Genomic DNA, 26,888 nt, shown 5'->3' on the forward strand with positions numbered 1-26,888 from the left:
TTGGAGAGAAGGGACTCTCCTTCTTGCTCAGAGTCCACAGTGCCTGACACCCCATTCTGCCTTCCACACAGAATCTGACTTTCCAAAGCAGGAAAAAGAGCTGGTTTTCCCTCTCTTGGGGGGAGTGGAAATGGATTAAAACCTGGGCAGGGAGAGGAGAGCCTGGAACTTGGGTCAGTACTGTAACGTCTTGTCACTCATTCTCAAATGAGCACCCTGACATTGCCCAGTCTAACAGGACATGTTGGTATCTGCCTGAGGAAAGCACAAGGTCCTTGGAGGGAGATGAAAGGGGCCCTCACTGCACAGAGCTGGCCAGAAGGTCATGCTTCAGGACTAACATTTCTGTAAGGTGCCTCAGAGTATTTTCTGACTTATTCCACATGAAGTATGGTATCATCTGTCACACAGTACTATTTTTTGCAACTCTGAGCTCTCTGTACTTCACCTTCTATGAATGGACATATGAATGCTTAGATGCAAAAGCTCTGCTAGACCAGCTGGGCCACTTTATGCTTGATAAATTGTTAATGCAGTCATGATTTTGGCCCACTTATATAAGAGTCCATTATACACCTTGGTTTCTGGTTAAATCTTCAGTTGCTAAATGTTTGCTGCATTCTAAAATTGCTTCTGGACAGCCAATAGTAAGAATGACAACTATCTTCAAATATAAAGTTAAAACAAAATGCTCATGGACTATTTTTTTTTAATTGCAACTTCTTATACTGAGTCAAACTGAATTAAGGCTTTTTCTTGAGCCATCACAGGCAATGAAATGTATATGAGGATTTGCTGAGACAGAGCTAGGTAAAACATTGGGAGAAGGACTATCAACATATTTCTCCATTACTCCTGCTACCCCAGGGAAGCTACTGAATGGCTAATCACTCAAACCAAAAATCCCCAATATTAGTTTTCATTGCTGTTTCTGACGGAAGAGCCTTCATTTTTCAGAACTGATAACAGAAAGTGACCTTGAGGGAGAGTCACATAGGTTTATATATCAAAATGACACACAGTAAAAACCACATTTCATAACAGCAAATTTTCCCTGAACATACACACACCTTTATCTCTACAAATATCATGGATAATTCAATCTATTCTTCTGTTCCTCTAGCTTTTTCAGCCTTGTATTCTACTAAATAAATTTACTAAATAAATTCTCTAGACTACTTGGTCTCTGTCTTACAGTCACATCTTCCTGTAGCATAGGAAAACATAAACTTTATTTACCTCAGTCATGATCACTGTCAAAAAGCAGATTTTATTGAACAACAACCATGAGGTCTAGGCATAGTCAGAAAGATAGCTCATAAAATGCAGGATAATTTTCACTGTGGCATTTCAGTTTTTCTAGCATCTGAAAAATGATTTTACTAGCCAGATAATCTTCAAGTCTTATGTATAAAAAAAATTACTCAAGAGTACTTGCAGTTCATTCCTGAAATTGTCACTGAAATACAATAATCAAACTACAGAAAGCTGAGCAATCTGTTACTGAGAGCACAATCCTGCAGCTTTTACAAAAGAAAAAGTCTTTGTAGAATCTGCATTTTGATCTACATAAAGGACTGCTGGCTAAGGACATAAATATGAGCAAAGACTCAGATACAGCATACTCATACTCACATAGCTTAATATGTGCTTAGCTCAGCTTTCTCACTCTAAGTTTGAGGCTGTTTGTACTACATCTACGTCAAATCAAAAATAATTTAGGAAGGTGGTAAGGTCCTCCATCAGATGTTTAAACCGACTCGGATCATCCTCTCTCTAAATGGGTGGCTCAGAGTAAAAGCAGTGTTACATGTGTGGATAGCTACTATTTGTTCAGTTGCTTAATAGAGTCCATTATGCATCCAGTGTTTTCTAGAAACACACAAAAGTAAACTCTGTTCAGAGGAACTTGATCTTGCCTTTAGACAAAGCCACATCCCCATTTTTATTCAACAAAGAATAAGGTCATTCCTTTGAAGTCAAAGAAATTACCTATTAGCACAGATGGTTTTATATCTCTAACAATATCTTCTAGATCCTTCATTTCAGCATGTTGGTGGGCAAAATGCTGCTTCTCAGATGTTAATGAGGCACGCCCCTGAGTAAGGAACAAAAAGAAAAACATATTTATTTTAAGTTTAATGGAACCTAATATCCTGGGTTAATCAGTTTACAAAGTGTCTGGTTTAACACATTCTATTCTCATTTCTACTTTTGCATCTATCATATTAAACAAAGTTACACTGTGCACAGTTAACACGCTCAGGATAATTTAAGACTAATCTATTTCTCTAAGCAGTAGATAATAATTTTACTTTAAATTCATAACAGTTGTAGAATACCACTCTATTAACAATTATATGAAAGCATCATTAATTTTTTCTTTGAAACATCTTAAAGATGCTTAAAATTATTCATGATAAAGCATAAATATATTTATGGAGCAAAGAGTGCAGATATGCTGAGGAGGCAACACAAAAATAGTTTCTCCCAGCTTTTTCAGCTTCGCTCTTGTCTAAAAGTACACGGATTGTATGGGGTGAGTATATAGACTATAGGGGAGCCTATATTTTGCTTCACAGTCACTCATTATTAAGGATGGAATAAAAATAATTCTAACCAGATGTCTGGTGCACCATTTTTGCATTAACAAAATTAACTCAGCTGTGGAACAACTTTCGCTCTGATCTATACCAGCAATTTCCACCCACCAGTGCCCAACATGGTTCCCAAATGGAATATAATAGATGCTGGAGAAAGGGCTATAGAGTATCACTGACATGGAGTGGGCTGCAAAGAGGATTTGAGCTCACCATGGGTAACGTGGAGTGCAGGGCAAGAAGGGGCCAGAATTTTTGAAAATTATATTAGTTGTCTCAATATGCAGAGCTCTGTCTGCAGACAGGCATCTGAAAATTTCAGCAGAGGAGTTTAAAATGTGTACACTTCCACCCCTCATTTTAGTCCCATGCCTGCAGAAAACATCACTGCAAAAGCACTTCTCAAACACAAATCTAGAAGATGGTTCCAGCCCCTCAAACATCTTACGATTTCAGACAGAAAGAAACAGATTAAACAGATATATAGGAAGGTACATAAGGAAAACTGACTGCTAAATGTAATTTTGACCAAATAGCCAGAACAGATATGTATTGGTTTCCCAGCCATACCTTTTCTGCTGATAAAATGAGAGTTGCTTTAATCTTAGCAAGTTTATTAAGACTACACTAAAGTATTGGAACAGAATTCCAATTCCACAATTTCACCAAAGTCTATGAATTCAACAACTTTGGCTCAATTTATGGCTTTGGATGTAAGCCAGGATTAGTTTTTTAATGGCATTTTTTCTCCATTTTAACAAAACCAAGAACGTTGATGCTACATTTCAGACCACAATTCTGCAATGTGGCAACGTGTGGCTGTGCCAGTCCCATCGCAGAAGCCACTGCAAGAGCTGGTAGGCTGAAGAAAAGGCTGTTTTTCGTTTCCAGCTGCAAGAAAAGCACTTCCACCCCAAGGGTACCATTGGAAGCTGTGGAAGGCTGTTATGTGGTTGGAACTGACTGAGCTGGTCTGCCACACAGGATGCCAACTTCCCTACGCTTATCTGTGATTAAAAGGAATTTCCAGAGATTTCTCTTCTACAGATTTTTATGTCTGGATGGGCTTATGCAGGTCTTAAGTGTTCTCTTAGAGCTAATAGCACAGAAACTCTGAGATATGGGCCCTTGGTTTCCTTTGTGGATAAAATGTGAAATTCTCAGCCTTGAGGAAATGCTGCAATATTAATAATTTTTGGCATATTCCTGCTCAAATCATTCCACTATGAATACGCATTTTGAAGTCTGCCCCTTTCCCAGCATCCCAGCAGATGTCTTCACATTTTAAAGCAGGAATTTTCCTTAATGTTTTCAGGGGAAAATATGAAGCTTTCTTTTTAGTCAGCAAAGAAAAAAGAAAAAAGCATTTATGACTACCAGGCCAAAAGCTTGTTACTAGGAATAACTCAAAATACTAAAGCCACTTTTCATTCTAAACCACTGCTTAGTTGGAATCAAAACGCTCAGTGGAGCCTGACTTGGAAACAGATTTCCTGGGGAGCCGGGAGCTGGTGCTGTGGGCTACCATCAGATCCCAGGCTGCTTCTTCAGCTGCTTCCTTAATGGTTTATTGTACTGCTGTTGAGGAAGCCAGTTTTTAATCTGGCCTTAAAACACCCCGCCTCTAGGAGACTGCCTTGGGCTACCAAGAAAAAAGAAATCACCTCCAAGAGCTGTGACCAGCTCATTCTTCAGGCTGTAGCAGGTTGGTAGATCTGATCACCTCCAGGATCTGCAGATCTGAGCAGATCATTTGGGAAAGGTGACCTTCGATTTTTTCCATAGTGCATAGCAGCCAAGAGGTCAGGCTGACATCTTAGTGGATAAAAATGTTGATATTCTTTCACTTTTAGTCAAAACAAATAAACAAAATCCTTCATGAAGTAGTTACTTCTTCATACAGTTTTCTACTTGATTGGCTTTTGAGGAGGTACTTCAATATTTTAAAATTGAGATAATGACAAAGCTGTTAAAACACTTTCTGATGCAACAACCAAGGATTTAAAGTTCTGACATTGATGATCATCTCTCATTTAATTAGCTACAAAGAAGTACTCAAACAGTAAGGATGTGATCCACTACAACATTTTTCAGGCTAGTGAGATTAGTCCTAGCCAGATGGGTCATCTTAGGTCAGATTCACTTCTGCCTTATCTTAATTTCTATCTGCTCTTAATTTCACACATGAAATTCTACCATTAAAAAAAACAACCAAAAAACCCTCCAAACAAACCCCCAAAAACCAAACAAATAAAAAACTCAACCCAAGTAAAATCCCAAACAATTTTAAATTAATTTATTTATTCAGCTTTGGTCTGAATTAGCTTAATCCCATTAGTCAGAATGAATCATGTCTCCAAGTAAATATTTTTCTAGTATATTAACTAAGAATGAAATATTAAATTATGTGGCTTAGCAAAAATAACAACAGTGATGTACATAGAGATTTTTGCTTGGAAAATGCTTATGAAAGAAATTCTATAGTTAGGGGTTTTTTTAATACATATTTTAAAATAGATTAGAATTATGGAATGGTTTGGCTTGGAAGGGACCTTTAAAAGGTCATCTAGTTCAACTCCCCTGCCATGGACAGGGACACTTTCCACCAGACCAGGTTGCTCAGAGCCCCATCCAGCCTGGCCTTGAACACTTCCAGGAATGGGGTAGCCACAGCTTCTCTGGGCAACCTATGCCAATGTCTCACCATCCTCATTGTAAAAAAATTTATTCCTAATATCTAATCTGAATCCTTTTTTATCTTAAAGCTATAATCCCTTACCCTATTACTCCATGCCATTGTAAAAAGTCCCTCTCTAGCTTTCTTGTAGGCCCCTTTTGGTACTATAAGGCTGCTATAAGGTCTCCCCAGAGCCTTCTGTTCTCCAGGCTGAACAATCCCAACTCTCTCAGCCTTTCCTTATAGGAGAGGTGTCAGAAATGTATTTTAATTGCTAATTAAAATACATTTAAATAATTGATCCTAAAGGAGCTACATAACACCTCCCTAAAAACTGCATCCAAGATTTCAAGACCAGATGATTTGGTTACAAAACACCACTAATTCAGAGGACAGTGCTTTAGGCAGTATTTTTTTTCTCCCCAAACTGACAAATTCTCAAGTTCTGCCCTCTACTAAGTAGAGAGGTGGCAGCAAGAGCATGGTTAGCTTTCCTCTGTGCCCTGCCAACAGGGCAAGCAATGGCTTGCAGGAAAAAACTATTAAATTTTGTGAATCTTAACCTCAAACTAAGGGCTTCCAGTCCACTTAGTACAAGCTTCCAGACATCTGTCCCTCAATGCTTCTATCTGGAATAAGAAATTACAGAGGTTTTGTCAGTCAGCAGAAGGAAGAGGATGGAGCCAAAATGCAGAAGTCTCAATTCTAGGTTTGTGTGGTTTGCTGTCTTGTCTCCCTCCTGACACTGAAGAGATGCAACATGGACGAACCTGTCAGTGTCAAGCTGCTCTGACTAAAACATCTTCCAGAGCACAGAGCCCCCCTTCTGACATTTCTATTTCCAGCCATGGTTTAGCCAGCTTTTGTACTCTGGCTGCTAGGAAATGAGCTGTGGAGGATCGACACAAGGCAGCATAAATCAGAAACTGCTCTGGTCTTCTTGCATCTCAATAATCCTAAGATACTAGCATGGCACACAGCTCACTGATACTTCCTTTACTCTTCTAATAGGAAAAAGAAAAAATGTGAAATACTCCATACTAAGAATTTGAATGAGCTCTGGTGTATGAAGCTCTGAGTGTTAAGTAGAAACATCATCTTCAGTCACATTTGGATTTGCCTTCTAAGTCCACTGTCTTGCTCTTTTAGCATTATTAAAAATTCATTCATTCAATGAAAAGGGCTCAGAAAAATCAGCTTAAAGATATGTCCTTTTCAGTACACCAAGCCTCCATATAGTCTCATTGTTTCACTGAAGGACTTCAACGCTCACCAAACAGGGGAGAGATTTTTACAGGGGTTCTTATCAAAGGATGTTATTGCACTGTTGTTCAAATGGCTATATGAAGACTTACCTAGGCCAGACAATAGCTGTCTTAAGTTGTATTATGTTTTCTATTACATATAACATATGTAGATGTACATAAAGATATATGTATCTTTCCGCCATCAAGTGACACTCCCCAAATCCCAAAAGAAAGTCTTCCACAATGAAATCCACAGGTGAACTAGAAAATTTAACATGATACCTGTGCAGCTATTCACAGGGGAAGATACAAACTCATAAACTCTTTCAACAGAAAGAAGAAGGTAAAGTTAAAAAAAGAGACTATATGTTCTTCTTGCTTTTACTTCCCAAATGTGTTCAGCATCCCAAGAAATAAAGAACCACCATTTCATTATACTTTGTCATGCTATATATTCTTATATGATTTTCTTATCTTTTATAGAACAAGTAATTTGCTAGGAGCATTGTAATAAATTTGCTTGAATTAAAAAAAAAAAAAAAAACAAAAACCAACCAACTAACTAACAAATTACTAAAAACTAATGTATTACAATGACATTCATGGCATCTTTAAAGCATAATCAAGCTGCCTGAATGAACTATACAATACACTTCCACAAGAATGCTAAAGGTTGAGAATATTAATAACACTCAAAAAGATTAATAAACCTTAAGTCCAAAAACTCTGTGAAAATTCCAGAAATTACTTTGAAGAGGAAAAGTATTGCCTCTATCACAGTATAATTCTGTACCAAGAAACCTATGGTATAGTTTGGATTTGAACAAAAGAGAACAAAGCAAGCTGAAAACACATATATTAGAAGTCACTATGGTATCTTGGAAAGTAATATGAGTTAAATCCTTTATTAGCAAATTAATTACAATATGGACTGTGTTAAATCAGTAGATGAAGTACAGAGATAAAGAAACAACAGCAGCATTCTCTGATTGTGACATTATGCATGAGAGATCTTGGCAATCCTAAAATGTCTATACTCCTTAATGGAGCAGAGTAATTTGTATTATATATTATTAATACCAATAGTAAAACATAGTCACTTGGACACCAGGACCTTTCAATTCAAGGAGCAAAAGGAAGTAACAGGACTCAGTATTTAATAGTTTTATGAAAAAATTGCTCGTATGTTGGATTTGAAATGGAAGCAGTTCTTACTTTTAGGGGAGAGTTCTGAAGTTTTTAGTTTTAGTGTCTGATCAAGAGGGATCAGACACTAGCAAATATACATCACAGTTTTCACAGAAACTTACTCATATCATCATATTATAGCCAAATTGAGGCTCAGATAACAAACAAAAATGACCCATCAATAAAACCCTGAGAAAATTCACAGAAAACAGCTGTAAAAACAGGAGACTTAGACTGCACAGCAGACATCTATATGGGATATTACGAAACAGGAGGCAAATCTTGCAAATATCACCAATGTGAAGTCTAACGCCACAGCCCATTTGAGCTGGTTCTGCTGGGGCTGCCCCATGAGCCAGGGCTGAAGAGCAGAGCAGCTCTATACCAGTGAGGCAAGAGAGGCAGGGCTGGAAGCCCTCCAAGAATTGCTCTCTCCATCAGCTGGGAGGCAGCTGTGAATAAGCCAGAGCACCCTGATGACTGCACTGTCCCATATTCAGGCAGCGCTGGCACAAGTCCCATCTAACAACCAGGGAGGCACAAATCTATTTATATAAACACTTGCCTCCATTTGACTCTGTCAACTGCAGCTTATTTAAACAAGAGAACAGAGATCAGTACACAGACAAATTAATAAATTCATTGGAGGTTCCTAAATACTGAAGACATGAGAACTGTAGACTAGAGAGCAAAGCAGTCTATTAGTAGGTAGAGTATTTCCAGCTGCAAATATTTTCATTTTATTTGAATTTTTCCTGTGAGTTTCCCACTGCACAGTTAAGAGCAAAACAAACAAAAAAACAGTTGTGAAAAAAAATGTGGTTTAAGAGTCATGGGAGAAGGTGGTGAAACATCTCCCTTTTGGGAGATGGTCTCTACATGGTTTTTTATCTCTTCATCACAAGTAAATCCATGGTCTAAAGGTTGTTATGAACCATCTGGTTCAACCAGCTCTAGGCAGGGACTGCAGACAGTGCTGGGAGATGAGGGACCTCCCCTGGGGAGTCCAACAAAGTCATGATAGGGAAGGGACAGGAGAGGCAGAGAGAGTGGGCTGGGAGGGGACAGGCCAGGCTGCCCCCCTAGCCAGAACCACAGGACAGCATCAGGTATGAGGAGTCACAAAATGCAAAACAGAAAAGGTGGAGGTATGGATATGGACTCACTGGTCAGGGGTTAACTGAAGTCCAGTTCCTGCAGGTGACAGGCACTCCTGTGCCACCTCATTTAGGAACCAAAATAGCAGAGACATACAAGCCCTCCCAAATCCCTGTACCAAGGCTCTAACTATAAAGTGACAGTGCGTCCTCATCAGGCCCATCATCTAACACCTAAGGGTGAAGAGAACACATTAAAACCAGACCAGGCAACTTGGACACAGAACTAATAAACAGTTTGTTATCACATGTGTGAAAAAACCCATAACATTTGGAAGAAATAATGTCATAATGGTTGGCCATTTCAGACTAAGAATTTAGGTAAGAAATGTAATTCTGATGTTGACTTTAGAACACACTGTTAGAAGATTAGGGCTGTTTAAGTCCTGTAAAATTTATAAAGTGCCCTTTTCATGTAAATAAGGATACATGGTTAATGGGTTAACAAGGTTAATAGGCAGGACAAAATTATAAAGACAATTATTTCAAGAAGATAAGATCTGAGAAGTGGAGCAAATCACAAATCCACAAAGCAATTGAAAATTGAGCCAAACAATCATTCATCTCAGTAACAGAGCACGAGCGAAAGAAATCATAAACCATCCAAATTAGGTGTCTATCTCATCAATACATCTAATGTACACAGTGTCAAAGAGTTACATGCTAATAAAGTTAATAGATTTTGATGGTGTCTCTTTTAGAGAAACAGCCCACCAATCATCCTTTTGCCTTGTTCTCACTTGTTTTCATACATTACTCACCAAGCATGAGTAATGTTCATGAGTTCAGAGACAAATTAATGTGTTTCCTTTTTGCAAAACTTATACTTCATATAGAATACAATAAAGGAAAGATGAAAGCACACACATTGATTCCCCAGACATCAGAAAAACTGATGAAGTAAACAAGGATCGCTTCATTGGGATGTGACATGAGTAAAATAAGGCAGATACTGCTTTGAGTGATTGTCATGCCTCAGAGATACCCAAGGCATTGCATCTTTGCTAAAATGTAAATAAATTTTTTTTGGCTTAAAAGATCATAGCCAGTTGCAGTCAGCCATAAAAGAACTGATCAAGAACAGAAGTGTCAGAATAATGGACTGTTGATAAGAAGAAAGCTAGAAATAATTAAAAGTTAGCAGAACTAGGAGTTAAAACATTAGGTGGTATATAAAAGTCAACATTAAAGTCATTATCAAATTTGTATCTAGAATGAAATAGAAACTTTTTTAAAGAGTGATTATTGACAAAATTATAATAAAAAAAATAGCAGTCTGGATGGGATTCAGTTCAATAATACAATATTTAGTTGTGAGCTCTGAAGACTCTTTCACTTGTTACATGGGGCCTGCTGACTCTTATGGAAGCAACCACACCTATATGGCACTGAAGTTCTGGTGTCAATCCCAAATGTACCTCTTCCATCATTTTCTAAGCAAAGATTTGAACTATGTATGTATCCAGCTTTGACCGAACCATAAACTTTAATCAAGGTCATATCCCCTGCCAGTTATTTGGTTGTGACGATCTTATCCAAATATGATTGCCAGGGATAATGAAATGGGGGAAGGAGGAGGGAAAATGGAATCATTTTATGGGATTATCTAAAGGTTTACCTGGTTATCTCAATTTTAAATAATTAGGACCACAGAAACTGGTAAACTTCTGGGATCTATTTCAGTCCTCCTCTTATAAAGATCAACATTCTGAAGCCTTCAACCATTAGACCTCAGTGGATGTTCTTGTGCTTGCCATACAGGGGATGAGATCACACATCTAACGGACATTTAAAATACAAATCACTTGACTAGATACAAGTATTACTCTGCTGAACTAGAAAGAATAGAGTACAAAACTGTCAAAAGCAACACTGCTCCATGTTGACATACTCTTTAAACTTATGGAGAATATTCATGCCTATGCAAAAGAACTTCTTCTGTGCACTAGGGATTATGTGGCATACAAAAATCTAATGATGCCTTGCAAATTACAGACAAACTTCACCACAAGAGAATTACATTTGGCAGCCCAGGAACATTCCCAACGGCATGTCCATCCTCAGTATAGGAGGAGCTATCCTTGGCAGAGGGCAGCGGGGTTTCTAGTGAGTCCTTTTAAATACTAAGAATGCCTTATTATTTGCACCATATTCCCAGGAAGTTTCCAGAATCATCATGCCTACTCTGTTCTTGGTATTGCCTTAAAAAGAAGAAGAAGGAAAATAGAAGTCTTTGCAGCACATTACTGAAATGCTCAGACAATCGTGAACATCATGAACATTCTAAAACTGATAATCACATTCTGCCTCTTCTCAGCTAGTTGACGCAAAAGAATTTAGTGTCTTTGAAGTCCATGGGTGAAGATTTGACACTAATATAGCTAAACGTGACACTATGCCAGCTATGCCAGCTTTAAAGAAGACACAAAATGTGTTCATCACACATTTTGCAATTTGTGTGATTAACAGAAAAAAATATGGGAACGCTGAGAATATGGGAATGGAAAGGAATGTGGAAGACATAACCTATCAATGTTTTTATATACTTAAAAAATTATTAATCAATCAGAGAAAATGTGATCATGGGACAGAATTCAGAATTAAAGATGAGTCCCAACTGCTTATGTATAATCTTCTGTATTGGGTCTGGCTGAGATGGACTTTATTTCCCCAAAGCCACCCTCACAGTGCTGTGCTTTGCACTGGTAGCTAGAAAGAGGCTGATAACACACCGGTGTTTGGCTGCTGCTGAGCAGCACTTGCACAGCACCAGTGCTGTCTCACCAACGTTCACCCCCCTATCGTTTGCTGATAGGAAGTAGAGAATAAGCCTTTTTTCTCTGCACTTGTGAGCACACAGACTTGCACTTTTGCTTCAGTAAACTGCTTGATCTCAACCTACAAGTCATTTTCCATCTTATTTTTCCTCCACTGTCCAGCTGGGAAAGGGAGCAATAGAATGACTTAATGGGCACCTGGCATCCAGCCAAGGTCAACCCTCCAGTCTTTTATTGGCACCCACTGTGGGCTCAATCCCATGACCCTGAGATTAAGAGTTTCAGCCTCTATCGACTGAGCTATCTGGGCTCCAGCATGGGCTCCTTCCTCCACAGGTCCCTGCCAGGAGCCTGCTCCAGCACAGTTTCCCACAAGTTCCCAGCCATCTTTTCAGACATCCACCTGCTCCAGTGTGGATCTCCTCCACAGGCTGCAGATGGACCTCTGCATCCCTGTGGTCCTCCATGGGCTGCAGGAGGACAGCCTTCTTCATCATGGTCTTCATCACAAGCTGCAGGGGAATCTCAGCTCCAGTGCCTGGAGCACCTCCTGTCCCTCCTTCTTCACTGACCTCGGTGTCTGCAGAGCTGTTTCTCTCAGATGTTCTCACACCACTCTTCTCTGGCCACAATTTCATCTGCGCAATAACTTTTTTCTTTCTTTCTTAAATATGTTATCACAGAGGCATTACTCTCATTCCTGGTTGGCTTTGCCTGGGCCAGCAGCAAGTCCGTCCTGGAGCCGACTGGCATGGGTTCCACCAGACATGAGGGAAGCTTCTGGCAGCTTCACAGAAGCCACCCCTGTAGCCCCCCCACCCTTCCCCCACCACCAAAACCTGATACATCTTCAACTACACAACAGTGCAAAAGCAACTTTAAAGGTATCTTTTAATTAAACATTAAAATTTCCATTTGAATGCACTGGGATACTTAAGACAGTAAGTTTCAAAAAGTCACATAGTTTACGTGTGTCAAAATTCTAATAATATTATTATCTGCAAACCTTCCTCACTCACCTTTGCAAAACAATTAATTTCAACTGGTGAAAGCATTCTAAATAAATTTGAAAAGACCAAACAACAATCCCAAACGAATACCAACAACACTATAAGGTCTCTAGAATGCAGTATAGAACACAACTATAGGCAGCAAAACAAACACAGCCTTCATCACCAGCTCTTTCACCACAACATAGCAGAAAAGTTGGTCATCAGACTTGGTTTAATGAAAACAGATGGTTCCCATGGAGGGGGAGGTGGGAATAAAATCAACAGGAAAATGAAAACACAGCTGCACTTGAATTAAAATTAAAAAGCCACAAAGGACAAAATTCAGCAACAAAAGCCTGATAAGTGACTTCGTGGCAACTTTTGAGGGTGGGGTAAGAAGAAAAAGGTGGAAACTGCAGTTAGGTCAACAAAAGTTCCAAAGTTAATTTTCTTTGGTTAGAACTGGTTGAAACACTACAGAAAGCAGATGAAAGGAGAAGCAATGTTTAAATCTATAATCACACATCGCAAAATTAATGATCAAAGGACAGCACAGAATATAAATGATGTAAAAATTAGTTTCGTTGGACAAAGTAATTGCTGAGTCTTAAGAGATTCTCCTGTTTCTCACACTGCTAAAGCAACAGATCAGAACATTTCTAGGACTGAAAAAGTCTCACTGCTTCAAGTAAAATTCTTTTGATTAAGCAGGTTTTTGTAAAGAAAAGTTGAAGGGACTCTTTGTTGAACAGATTTCTATTGATACATGTCCTTAGTAGTGTGTCAGTTTAGTTTATGCAAAAGTTGGTTAAGTGGTGATCTATGTTGTAGCTTGGCAATTCTTACCCTTGCAATAATGAAAAGGTTGTGTCCTTCTGATTGTACAACTTTCTCATAAATTTTCCCCATTTTACTTATCTCATTTCTAAGAATTTGGAAAATCTTAGAAGCCTTTGTAGCACTTTTGTACAATCAGCTAAAGCCCAAAAAATTTCCTAAGCGGACTTAAATCACAGCATTCTCTCTCAGGCCAGAAAAAGGAACCAGGAATAGCTTAATTATTTACTTGCTGTACATATTATTTCCTGGCAGTTAAATCTCAAGCCTCAAGAGGTTTCCATTGTATTTTCTTTGTATTTTCTTTCTTTTGGGGTAGGAAATTTTTCTTTTATTTTTCTTACTTTTCAGGGGAACATTTCTCTGCAGAAGAAGCCAAGAGAGGACTCACAGCACCCTAGGCCAAGAACATGCTTCCTTATGCCCAGCTCAGGCCTTGTCCTGACAGATCTCCACCTTCTAGACCCAGCAGGCTCTTCATAAACACAGTGCAGCAGTAAGCACCCACACATTCTCAAGCCCCCCATGATGGCTAGATGGGAAAATTAGTGCTCCCAGGTTTTCCAGGAAAACAAGCAACGACCTGAAATGTGCACCGTTGGCTCCTGCTGCTTGCGTCAACATCTGGCCACAAATTCAGCCCTAATCTACCTCAGACAGCTGTTATGTCTGGCTATCACAAACAGTTCACAAATATACTCCAGGCAGAACATGAAATTCAGTGGACTGCTTTTTGGACAAAACCCAAATTAAAGCTCCAGCAAGAAGAATAAGCGAGGAAAGGAACATCGAAGCTGTGTGAGACACTGATTAGTTTTGGCACTGCCTGAGAGCACAAAAACTAGAAGGTGGTGAGGAAAGAATGCAGTCACCGAGTCACTAAAAATTTAGAACCTGTGAAAGGAATCAGTCGCTGCGTACCAAAAGCAACAACCCGGCTTCTCGGCTGACTAGCAAATTAGCAGTGAGAGGTGTAAAGAAGCAGGGAGAAGAAATGAGAGAGAGAGAAGAAAGGCTGGTTAACCACCTCGACTGGACAGACAGGCAGCTGAGACCTGTTTTGCTACCTTAGGGCTGGGAAGTTCCTACACTGCCCCTGTCAGTTTGTTCCCTTAACAGTACCAGAAGGTGATTTTAGTTCAATTGCATTATTTTATAATCCCAGTCTCTACGGTGGAAGAAGTGGTGCAACACATCACTCTTCTTAGACAACACCAAGGTTTCAACAGCCACAGACAATACACAAGCCTTCAGTCATCTATGTTTGCATGCAAAATCACTTTAAGATTATTAGATGAAAACAAAAAGGATTAAAAACACTCACTAAAATAAACAAACAAACAAAAAAGCACCAACTCCCCCCCCCCCCCCCCCCCCCCCAAAAAAAAAACCCAAAACACCTGTGTCCTAGATAGTGGCATTCTTCTGTACCTGATCAGGCTACTTTTGTGCCTTCTGGCAAGGGGTGTCCAAGATGACCTTAGTAATACTCTCCCATCTCAGAGTTTATGATCCTACTATTTTCTCTCGAACAGCATGAGTGAAAGATGCTGTGATGCTGTTCAATAAGCCAACAGATACTGACTGCATCCCCTTGATGCAAAGGAATGTGAACCACAAAAGATCTTTCATATCAGATAGCTAAAGAACACTGGGCAGGAGTGTAGTTCCAACAAACATGACCACAAATATTGCAAACCAACCAGCAAGGTGAAAAAGCAAAGCCAATTGGCCTCTCATCCATTTCCTTTAAGTAGCTCACAAACCATTAAATGTATAACTACCTTTTAAAACATACCAGTTTCTTTATTCTGGCACATGGAATTCATATGTTTCTTTATTTTGGCACATGGAAGGAATGAGGTAAGGGTGACTGATGAAGTCTCTCAGCAGCTTCAAATTCTGACCAGTGTTGATAGCACTGCAGACCACAACATCTGCAACATGAGCTATATCACTGTGCAGAGAAGCTATTTGTTGCAAGGTATGTCAGTTGTTGCAGAAGGATGACTTGCCTGCCATCCTAATAATGTATGTATATGTCTTTGTGCAAGACTGTGTTCAAAAATAGTAGTCACATTAACATGGGAAATATTAAACCCCTAAGTTGAACATTTCTTTCTTCACACATTTTTTAATGAACTGCTGAAAAATTCTCTTCATTATGTGCTCATCCCTAAGAGAAATAGAGCAGGAACTCCAAGCGTAATAATCCCCCACCCTGAAGTAACATGGAAGTCTGTCATTAATTTAATAAACTTTAGAAAAGAAAAACAACTTGCTATGCCAAGAGAGATATATTGTTGCAGTTGCTTTCACAAAGAATATATTCTTGTCTTTATCTACAGTGTGCAAGTAATATCATGATATTTAAAGGAATGATAAAATCATATTACCTTTACTACTAATCCCTTTGAGTCAACCAACCATATCTTTTTGGTAGCTGCATCTTTGGAAATCCCTTCTTTTTCCATAGCCATAACAACAAGGTTTGCTATCCCTAGTGCAGCCTGAAGGAAAAAGAAGAAAAGCGGTATAAAAAACAAGAAATAAAAGAAATCCCCTACTCACTTGTTTCCTTTACCCACCACTTTAGGTAAGTTTCTTAATTTCATTAAACAATAAAACTGAACAATTATTTTTTCATAAAGTAAACCTAATGAACTGTTGCTACCATTTGGTAATTAGAAACCATAATGTAGAAAAATAGCATAGATAAATCTTATATCATATAGATAAATCATGGTACAGATAAATCTTCAGATGGCACTTAGAATGTGGAGAGTGCAATAAATGTTTAAATTAGAAAATGCTAGAACTAACATTTATTCCACATAATAATACTTACAGCCCTGGAAGTGTTCAAGGCCATGTTGGATGGGGTTCTAAGCAATGTGGTCAAGTGGAAGGTTCCCTGCCCGTTGCAGGAGAACTGGAACTAGATGATTTTTAAGGTCCCTTCCCAAACCATTCTATAATCCTATGATATTAATCTCAGAATGCATTAAGTATTTTTACTTCTTTGAAATTTTTGTAATTTAAACCAAAGGAAATCACAGTCTGCATGCCAGAAAGTAAAAGACAGTTCTAAAAGATTTTTTATCTTTTTTTAAAATGTCCATCAGGAAGGTAAGTCTCCTTTTACCTACTATTCATTTATTTTGTAACTCTAGATTTGGCTGTGCTCCCAGTGAAAGCAAGGAAGAGAAAAACTCACTTATCAATATTTTGCTGAAATGTGTGTAATTCTTACTGGATTTTATAATATTTCATCCAACAGATCAAATTTCATACAGGTACAGATTGAAAACCAGGCAAAAAAGCGAGCCCAGAGACCACTCGGTATTTCTGATTACTGACTCATAGACATATATAGGGTTGGTTCTGTTTCTTGTTCACTGAGAATCAAATGAGATTACCCTTTTTTCATTAAGAAATAAGTAGTTTTATTAAAAATGAGCTCCTGCAGGAGGGATGACATCTACCATTACCTCTTTGCAGTAACAGGTGCACTGACAATACTAATAAAAAAAATAAACATTAGACCATGGATTAATCTCTCTGTTGAACATGGAGCAAAACCAGGGGAAGGAACTCCAAAGAGATGGACAGTCTTGATGCACCAAGGCATTGACACACCAGACATGGATACAAGTAGTTCTGAAAACTACAGACTTAACATCAAATATTTAATGAAATTAAAGAAGTCTCCATGGGGTTGAAGATTTCATGCAAGAGATGCAATAGATGACAAGCCACATTGTAGATAAGTACAACCTTCACTTGTCTGAAGTGGCTTAGAAATTAATACTGAAAAATTAGTATAAAAAATGTGCATAAAATCTTCAGAAATGGATTATCTCAATATGCAGAATACTGAAAAACTGTATTCAATGACAAAAAAAATTCAAAGGGGTACTGCTTCCTCCTAAATAACACTGATTTATGTAAATATGTTTTCTTTACTTTCTCTGATGTATTTCCTCATCTTTCAAAAATGTTTTGCTTGCTTATATTGAGAGCAGTTCAATAACTTACAGCTGAAGAGCTAAAACCAGAAGTTCTAAAAATAGAACAGATCTCCAAAAAATGTCTTATGAAAAATACAAGGCTTGACAAGATGATCAGAGATTTTTCTGCAAGTTTACATTTGAATTAAAAACCACCTTTAAGCACGTTTTAGTGATTGTTCTACCCATTTAATCATCTTGTTAAGTGGACACATATAACTTGATTAAATACTAAGAAAAATCACCACAGCACAATTTTTCATGATGTATAAAAATACATACCTCTCCAGCTCCCTGGAACAACACTGTGTGATCTGATAACTTGTTCTTGGTAATACGCAGAGCTGCAAGGAGACCTGCAACAGCAACAGATGCAGTTCCTGAAGGTAAAAAAGAAAAAAGAATAAATTTGGTTATTCTGGACACAATTACAAAACATTACATTTTAAATAATTCCACAGCATCTTTTGGCTAAAAGACACAATTAGTGAGGGTAGTAACAAATAGTTGAGTGGAACTGGGGTTTGCTCTACTTTGTTCTTATGAAAGTTAAATTAAGTGGGAATATCTTCAGAGTAATGTGAAATTAAATATGATCAATTAATTCTACTGGATGGGTATAATGGCTAGGGCATTCAAACTATTATAGAATACTCTGGTTAGGACCTTTCTTAGAAGGGAAGGGTGTGAAAGCCCAGACAGGTGTATTTTGAAGGACTCCAGATACTGAAAATTAAGATACTGGTTTCATTCTTAAAATAGATACACTCCAAGTACAGTAAAATACAAGACTAAAATAAACCTTCATTTCTCATGGAGAGGTTGTCAAGAGTAGATGAACAAACTGAACATTTACAGAGAAGCAAAGCTAGCTGAAAGAATAGGGTCACCTTATTTAAGACTCCAGTCCACTGTGAAGGGGGTTTCAGCTCACCAGCATCTAAAACATTGGAGGTGCCTTTTAAATCTATCTCTGAGTTATGCTATACAGGGAAAAAGGCTAACATTTAGTTTTAAGATTTAGCCTGCAGAGGCCTTTCTTCTCCAAATCAGAACCACAAAGAACAAGATACCTGTCTGCCTTTGAATGGAAAAATTTTGGTCTTCATTGTGAGAAACAGTTATTAATAAATAATAGGGCAATAAAGAGAACCCAAGGAGGGATCAAACCCAAACTTGTTCACAGTGGCAGGATCAGTCATACCTCTGCGATCTTTGTCTAACTTGTCTTCTTTTGAATGTTCTTATGATCTCCTCAGAAAGCTACTCCAGTGCTTACCTATACTTTTGGTTGAAAATTTCAAATGTAAATGTTTCTTTTCTGCTTCTTCTTGTTCTGTTTTGGTCTCTTATCTACTACTGGAAAACCTTTAATTTTGTCTTTGCAACAAGTCATGTATTATATTTGAAGATTAATGTTGTCCCAACCCGCTTTTCTTATGTGGAACAATCCCAATTCTTTCACGCTTTCTAAAACAGCACTCATTTCTCTCCTTGGGCTGTTTCTTCTATTTCTTGAACTGCAGCACCCAAATCGATACACTAGACTGCAGGTGAATTGCCAGCACTGCTGAGTCTAGCTGTCAGCTTCTGTCATGCTCAAGAAAGTTGTACTTAGTCATCAGGACCTCATATCTGGCTCTTCTGACCCAAAGCTTGAAGGTGACTCCTTCTCCCCAGCAAAGTCTACTGGAGGGGAAGGATCTTCTTTCATGAATTTTTCTTTCATGACTTTTTTCTTTCATGAATTTTTCTGACTTCAGGCAACATGCTTGTATTTTTCACAAGTTATTATCCTCATTAAAGCCCAGGCATAAGGTGGAACAAAATAACCCCAAACCAGTCAGACTCTATTTCTGCAAGGATCCATTAAATACTGGAAAAAATGCTGAGAAAGTGCATTAGTTTTCAACAAGTTCACAGAACCCATAAAGACATCCTGTGGACGGGGATGTGGTAGTGACATAGATAATATCAGCAGTAAATTGTGCTCAATGTGTTTCTTTAGAGGAAATTCTGAAGAACCAATATCAGACAGCACTAATTTCATTAGAACTGAAAAAGCTGTACTAGACACTAACAATTAGGTATTGGAAGTCAAAAAATGGTTTTCAACAGTGTTTGAAGATTTAAAATGCCTATCTGATTCAGAGAGAGCTGAATCACAGGAAGACAAACACAGGTCCTGCGATGTCCAGTTCTGGGAAAAGAAATTAATCCTTCCTTCTCTGGGCAGCAGCTGCCACTGACTGACCTAAGAAAACCAAAGATGAGGCCACAAATGATTTTGAGAAGCCTGCAAGAACTTAAAAGGAGAATCACAGAATCATAGAATCAGGCAGGTTGGAAAGGACCACCAAGATCATCAAGTCCAACCCCTGATCCACTACCACCACGATTACTAGACCAGGGCACTAAGTGCCACATCCAGTCTCATCTTAAAAACCCCCAGGGATGGTGAATCCACTACTGCCCTGGGCAGCCCATTCCAATGTCTGATTACTCTCTTTGTAAAGAATTTATTCCTAATATCCAACCTAAACCTCCCCTGGCAGAGCTTAAGACCATGCCCTCTTGTCTTACTGATAGCTGCCTGGGAGAAGAGGCCAACCCCCCACCTGGCTACAACCTCCTTTCATCTGCTGGCTTCTACAAATCTATTCCTGATCATCACGGCCCTAACTGCTTTTCCTAAGCTTTTGATCCTAGGGTGGCTTCCATCCAGAGTGTGTGCAGAGCATTGGATGTTGTGTCTCTAATTTCATGGGCTATTCTGAGTTGGAAGGGGACCTACAAGGATCATTGAGTCCAACTCTTAAGTGAATGGCCCATACAGGGATCAAACCCATAATCCTGGTGTTATTAGCATCATGCTCTAACCAACTGAGCTACTCTCAGGGTCAGCAATTGCCTACAAGCCACCCAGTTGCTTTTGGGGGGAAAAATTCACATTGCTACTGACTTTTTCTTCATAAAAAGTGTGAAATAGGTATGGCAAGCCCTCCAAAAGTGTGTGGCCCAGAATCTGCACACTGGACATTTGCCCTCAACATGCAGCTCCCCTAAATTTGCTCTTCATAATTTTACTTTCTCATAAACAAGGCAAATTTTAAAGTTGAGAGAACAGTAATCTCTACATTAAACTCCAGGAGGTGCTCAAAGTAGACATTCATACCACAGGCACACAGACCATTAATTTTTCAAGAAATGTAGCTAAGGCACTAAAAAAACCAGAAGTAATAAGAAGCCTGGTAGCAGGTAAACCTCTTCTTAAATGACATCATCTGGGTGTTGAAGGCTGAGTTTGAATCTGTGATTCATAGGTAGGATCATCTGAGTTTCAAGAATGGCTACTTCTTCAAAAATAAGATAATGCATAATAGAATTTAACAACATATTTTAAAGTTAGAAAGTCACTTTTTGAAGTAAATCCACCTGAGCAGTTAAAAAACATGTGCCTTCAGAACTAAAAAGTTTGTTATATGCTTTTGATTATGACTTTTCCCTTCAATCATCAGAAATACAGGACACCTCGTTCTGAGCCCACTTAATGTTTGGACCATACAAATTTGGCATTTTTAGTTATATAGTAATTTTTATGACTTGTTCAGTCCTTCATTTCTAAATAAAAATATCCTCTGAGGCATGCCTTTGGGAACAACAACCATCAGGCTGAGACACTTCCACCCTACAGACTCCAAGAGTCAGCTTGTTTCTTTCCCAGATGACATTAGGTCTTCCTCTGGCAAGGGCCAAATTGGCAAAGACCAAAAATGGCACAATAGAGAAGTCAGAGTGTGCTCTCAGTTTCCCTTGGTACTCTACCAAACAATAGCCATAACCAGCAAGAAAAAAATCCCATCCTCTCGTTGGATGCAAAATTCTTTCTTCTATTTTATATTACACAGCTATTCTTGTAGGGGAGGAGAAGCAGAGAGCCTACATAACATAGCTTATTCCTAAGACCAGCAGTCTGATCTCCTGAAAAGGAAAGCTGAGCTGGAGCACTGTACAGTCCTGTTTCCAGCTCTTGAAGACAGAAGTTGTGGTCACCTCAGAACCCTGCCCTCATCAGAGGACTTCTCAGAGAGCCACGAAAGCTGCACTTCAAGCTGCTTTCTGGTGACATATCATAGATTTATAAAAAATGGGAATGCTGGGATACTATCTTATCTTCATGGCTGATGTACTGTTGCTAAGTTTGTTAGCTAGAAAAAGGTACTGCAATTAAGTATTACCAGTTAGGATACTTTTATATTACTATACCATCCTCTGTTTTAAGGAAAAGTAAAAGATATATGAAACATAAATAAAATACTACATTGATTGTCAGCAATATTTTTCATTGATTATTTGCATGGGATGTGAGCTAGCATTACCTGTATGTTCATTATGAGGCTGATTCAGAACAAAGGTTATAATAGCAATATATAAAGGCTTAAATATGACATCTCTCTCAAATCACGATTTGCACAGCACTGCTCTAAAAACGGTATTTAAAAGTACTCCACACCAATTTTATTCAGCCTTTTGATTCTAAAAGGGATAAAGACTCAATTTATTAGATTACTGAACCCACTATCACTGCTGCTGGCAGTGGCTGTCATCACTCCTCGTCAGCAGCTTCCCTTATTCCTTCCTACTGAAAGGGGGGCACCGTCAGCCTGAATAGCAGATCTGTTTAAACGGAACTGCTCTGACTAACAGTATGACCTTAAATTTCACCCTGAATACTGACTCAAGGTTTTGAAAAGAATCAAAATGCAATTCCCGTCCATCTGCCAAAGCCTAACCACTTTGCGCAGACATGATGAACCAGAAACAGAATTTTGCTACTTTTCTGACTGTCATCACTATAGGAAGGAGAGAATTGACTTGGCCCTCTCCTACAGAGCACACGTCAAATCCTTTGTGTGCAGAATAAGATAGACATTGTTCATGGATATGATTTTGAAAACCCATTCTATTTTCCACAAATTTCTAGAATAGCCAAAACAAATTTAGCAAAGGATGTTTTTCTAAAGCAATGTCAACTGCTGTGGCAGCAAACATTTCATTATAGTTTTCTAGGAAGGTGAGTTTTGTAAAAATACAATAGATGTGAAATTTCAAGGTACACCATTCTACACCAAGTCTGTGTTTTCTGTGCAAGATTCTTTAGCTTTACTTATTACTGTAAACTGTGCAACTGAGCATGAATATGTGAAGGGATATCCATGGCCTTTTGGGGTTGGCACACTATAAATGCTTTGGAGCACAGAGTATTCTTTCAGCAGATACATAATTGAAGACAAAAAATGGGGGGGAAATCCCCAAAAGATGAGGAATAAGAACTTCATTTATATTGGATGTAAATGGCTTATGGCTCTGAAGCATTTGTCCATTATTTAGTTTCAAAAAATAAAACTTGTAATCAAGTATTAGTAGTTCCTTTATGTAATTTTTACCTACCTTGCCTTAAAAAGCTAGCAAACAAGAAGAGGGGAGAACTTTCTACAGCACATCCTAAAATCTGAGGTATTCATTCTGGACTAAAAGATTAGGAAGTGGTAAAAGTAAAATTCATATTTCTTAATGCAAAGAAGAACAGAAATCACATGTTAATACAGTCAGTCATCCAAACAGCACTTCATAGAGTGCTAGGGGGGAAAAAAAATCCATTCTTATCTCCTAGATTTACTGGGTAAAAGGTGAGAGTAAAGATCCTATCAAAAAGGTATAATCTCAGTCGCTAGTGAAGTAAATGCTACTGCTGTGGGTAGTTCAAAAGGACCCTTTTTAAAGAGATGGGAACTCCTTCTCCTTGCTATGAACTGGCTTCTCAAAGCTTTGTGTGCACACTGCCCTGCTCTGCAGCTGCAACAGTCAGGCAGTGCAAAGCAGGGAAAGGCTCTAGGGAAGGGGAATGCATCCTTTTTAAAACAGCAACCATTTGGCACACTTGGAAAGGGATACAGAGTCCCAGCAGCACAGGGTGGCTGTGACTGGGAGGTCATTTGGTGCAACTCCTTGCTCAAGCTGATTGCGAATGGATTTATTTTTTAAACCCATAATGAGAAAAAAATGAAACAGAGGAATACTTGTACATACACATATTTGTATATACACATGGAAACTTATACAAAAGCTACAGTGAGGCATTTACTTTAAAGTATACTGATTTCAATGTAAATTTACAACTGAGGAATGGAGAGGTGATATCCTGAATATACTAAAAGAAAAATACACTTTACAAAGCTCTACAGCATATGTCTTAATAGGTTTTTTAAAAATTATTTTATTTTAAAAATCCCAACGTGCTTCACTTGTAAGCAAATTTCTCTTCATATTATGAAAGTTTTCTACAGTTTGCACGTCATATCAGAATTTGAGATATACAATATCAATATATGAGCTATTATATGTCATTCAACTTTGCATTTTTAAAATTCCTGGTCAGAGAATGAATTGGAAGCCCCATGCCCACCACAACCACAACAACAAACCCAAAACCTTCTTTACAATGCTATTTCAAGAACTGGAATTTCCAGGCACCAAATATATACTTTTTGATGTTAATATTAAAAAGAATTAAATCTTAAAAGGGAGAATTGTTGTGACAGATAAATTCTGATCTCTGAGAATGGCAGAGATGACTTAATAACTGACTTAATGTTGAATTGGTCATAATGTAACTTCCAGGTATAATTTCCCTAATTATTCAAAGGGCAGCCTGGTGATTTAGCATATATTTCAAATCAAACCATACATGTAAAATCAAACAATAATCTTAAGTTATATGGGCTCTACATTTTTATTTTAGGTTTCTTTCTTTTCATAAAATGTTGATGCAATTAAACAGCACAGCTGTTAAAAACTAATGACATCTAAGGTCATGATGAATACCGAAATTAATTCCAATCCAGTGCAGTCTCTCCAAGTAAATATTTTTGTTGGCATAAAATACAGTCTCTGTGTCCATAATAGGGGGAAGCATTGTGGGCATTGTGGGACAGTGAAACACTTATTTCATGTAGATTGGCTTATATTGCATTAGTTTGTCATTGTCAATTGAGACAATTTTAAAGTACAGGAGTGGGAAAAAAGATTAAAACAATTTAAATAATTGACCTGCATAGAGGCAGCAAGGCTAGAGAAATTTATATCACTATTTGAAATATACCCACATCAGCAATGACTACAAGCAGCTACCACATGATAAGCAGCGAGAGACCCACATAAAACAAATGCACCACCCTAAAGACGTCCAAACATGCCCTAAGCCACTGTTTGTACTTGAGTAGCAAAAACTCTTTCAAAAGACCCACCAAAATCAAATAGGTGTGGAAAGGGAGCACTATGGCATCCTGCTCTGCCCCAGCTGGATTTGTGAGGGGCAGGCAGGTACGGCCTAAGCCAGTGTCACCTGTAAGCAGGACTTCAGACACTGCAGTCCTGGCCTTGTACCTAGGACTTCTTCTTTAGCAGGTCTTAAGAGACTTCTCCTGCAGCAGGGAAGGGAACTGGATAGTTTCTCTTAGGGGATTTTCAAACCATGGATCCCAACCCTGCCTCATTCTAGGGTGATCAAGCAGAGAACATCTTCCACCTTGATAAACAGCTTTGTTTGACAACATAGGCTCCAGTTCTTCTGGCACTGGTCCGTTCCCATGCAGGGGTTGGAGAGAGAAAAAAGCCACGTATCATATCTTCAAGAAAATGCCACCTTTTCCTTACGACTTCCCCTTCCTAAATATATTGGAGATAAGCAAAACTAGCAACCTCATCTAATTCAGGAATTTCTAAATGTTGTGAAGTTTGACACTACATAATTAATTAATATTCCTCCCATATAGGAAATCATGATCAAAACATCCTCAATTCTGGAAAACGTTAGTTAGACAGAACCAGATAAAAGTATTTGTTTTAAATCCAAGGCTTTCACTGATTTTCTTTTCTAAAAATCAGTTTATGTGTTTCATAGAGAAGAAGAAAAAAATCTGAAAAAAATCAAGTTGATTTGTGGTCAGAATAAAACCAGACAAGAATCCAAGGAAAAAAGTGAATATTTTCTCCCTAAGGAAACATTATTGCTATTGTGTTTGTAAAAGAGTATTTTGAAAATATAAATATGAAGAAATTAATGTAACTACAGAGGGAAGAAATTCACCACTCATCCAAAACCAAAGATGCTTTCTAGAATGCTAAAATATGAAGAATTTTATTATTTCAATATACTTTTATAGCAGTTAGTCAGAATGCTGTTCACTCTTGTTCCCAATTCCTTGAGTACAGAGAGGGGATGTAGGAAAAGTTACAAAGCTTTCTCTGAAGGAAATGATGTGACCTCACTGTAGCAGGGATGGAGACAAATCTGTTTCCAGAAGTTCTTAAATATATCTATAGGTGACCCTTAATGGTCAGTCTCTAGTGGTTCCATAAGATCAGTGTTTTGGCAGACTTTTTCCAAATGTTCTGCAATGACGTCACTTAAGGGCATGCTGGCACCCTGTAAATACCTGGGAGCTAAGAGAAGGCAACTGCATTTGTCCAAGTGAGTACCTGCAGATTGGTATGCAGCTTTCCATGTTTTCTTTGTCTTTTATAGTGTCTGTCAGAAGTCAGGATCATTTAACAGCTTGTTTAGATTGGAGATACTTAATGGCTCTCATTGAATCGCTAAGATATATAGGAATCCTTTCACTGGATATCCTATGGCAGTGAAAATACTCCTGAAGAAAGCCTTTCCATAAAACATATTAAAGATTTCTTTTGATCTTAAAGTAGCTTTCCCTTGAAAAATATTAAGACTAGGAAAAACTTTGTTTAAAATATCAAGTAAGCACTATCTTCAGAAGATGAAGGCAAATTAGATGCAGTGCTGTGTTTCTTTGCTTTTATTGGTCTGACACTACTTGTCAGCTTTAGTGCTCTAGGGGTAGAGAATACAAGTTAAATAGAGAGAAAGCCACTCTTTCAAGTAGCATGGACAAAATAATGCCATTTAGAATCTGAAAATCTCTAAGGACTGCTAAAAAACTTAGCACCACCCATCCTCATTTAAATTGTGAGGTGAAAGATCCTTAGAGTTTATAAAATTGGAATAGAAAGAGAGATAAAAGATCACTGGATCTATATTTGGGCTGTTATTCTACTTCCATGTTATAGGGGAAGATGACCTCCTATGAAAATAAAAAGTTACTGAAGCTGATTATGCAGCTGTGACACCTCCTTTCAAGGTGCTTGAGAGAGAATGTAGCAGTTTGAAAATGCAAATAAAGACACAAAAGACTTTGTCAGCTAAGTTTACCCATACTTGGTACACTTCTGCTGAAAAGGTTCCCTTCTGTTTCTTTGAACCACATTCTAGTTGAGTCTCTCTCTGATTTGGGCTAAGGACCTTTGTCCTGCAAGGAAAGAATTC

The 26,888-nt window shown here is 38.2% G+C and overlaps 1 protein-coding gene across 1 annotated transcript in view; it reads right to left on the reverse strand.

Moving 5' to 3' along the window:
- Nucleotides 1-26,888, reverse strand: part of ME1 (malic enzyme 1) — a 164,001-nt gene that overhangs the window by 12,169 nt on the left and 124,944 nt on the right. The window contains exons 8-10 of the mRNA XM_027645062.1: nt 17,768-17,865; nt 15,872-15,985; nt 1,993-2,098 (exon numbers count right to left, since the gene is read on the reverse strand). Coding sequence (XP_027500863.1) covers nt 1,993-2,098; nt 15,872-15,985; nt 17,768-17,865 — 318 coding nt within the window. The remainder of the gene's footprint in view (nt 1-1,992; nt 2,099-15,871; nt 15,986-17,767; nt 17,866-26,888) is intronic.

This window comes from Corapipo altera, unplaced genomic scaffold (assembly GCF_003945725.1).
Source record: "Corapipo altera isolate COAL_440 unplaced genomic scaffold, ASM394572v1 2, whole genome shotgun sequence".
Lineage (NCBI taxonomy): Eukaryota > Metazoa > Chordata > Aves > Passeriformes > Pipridae > Corapipo > Corapipo altera.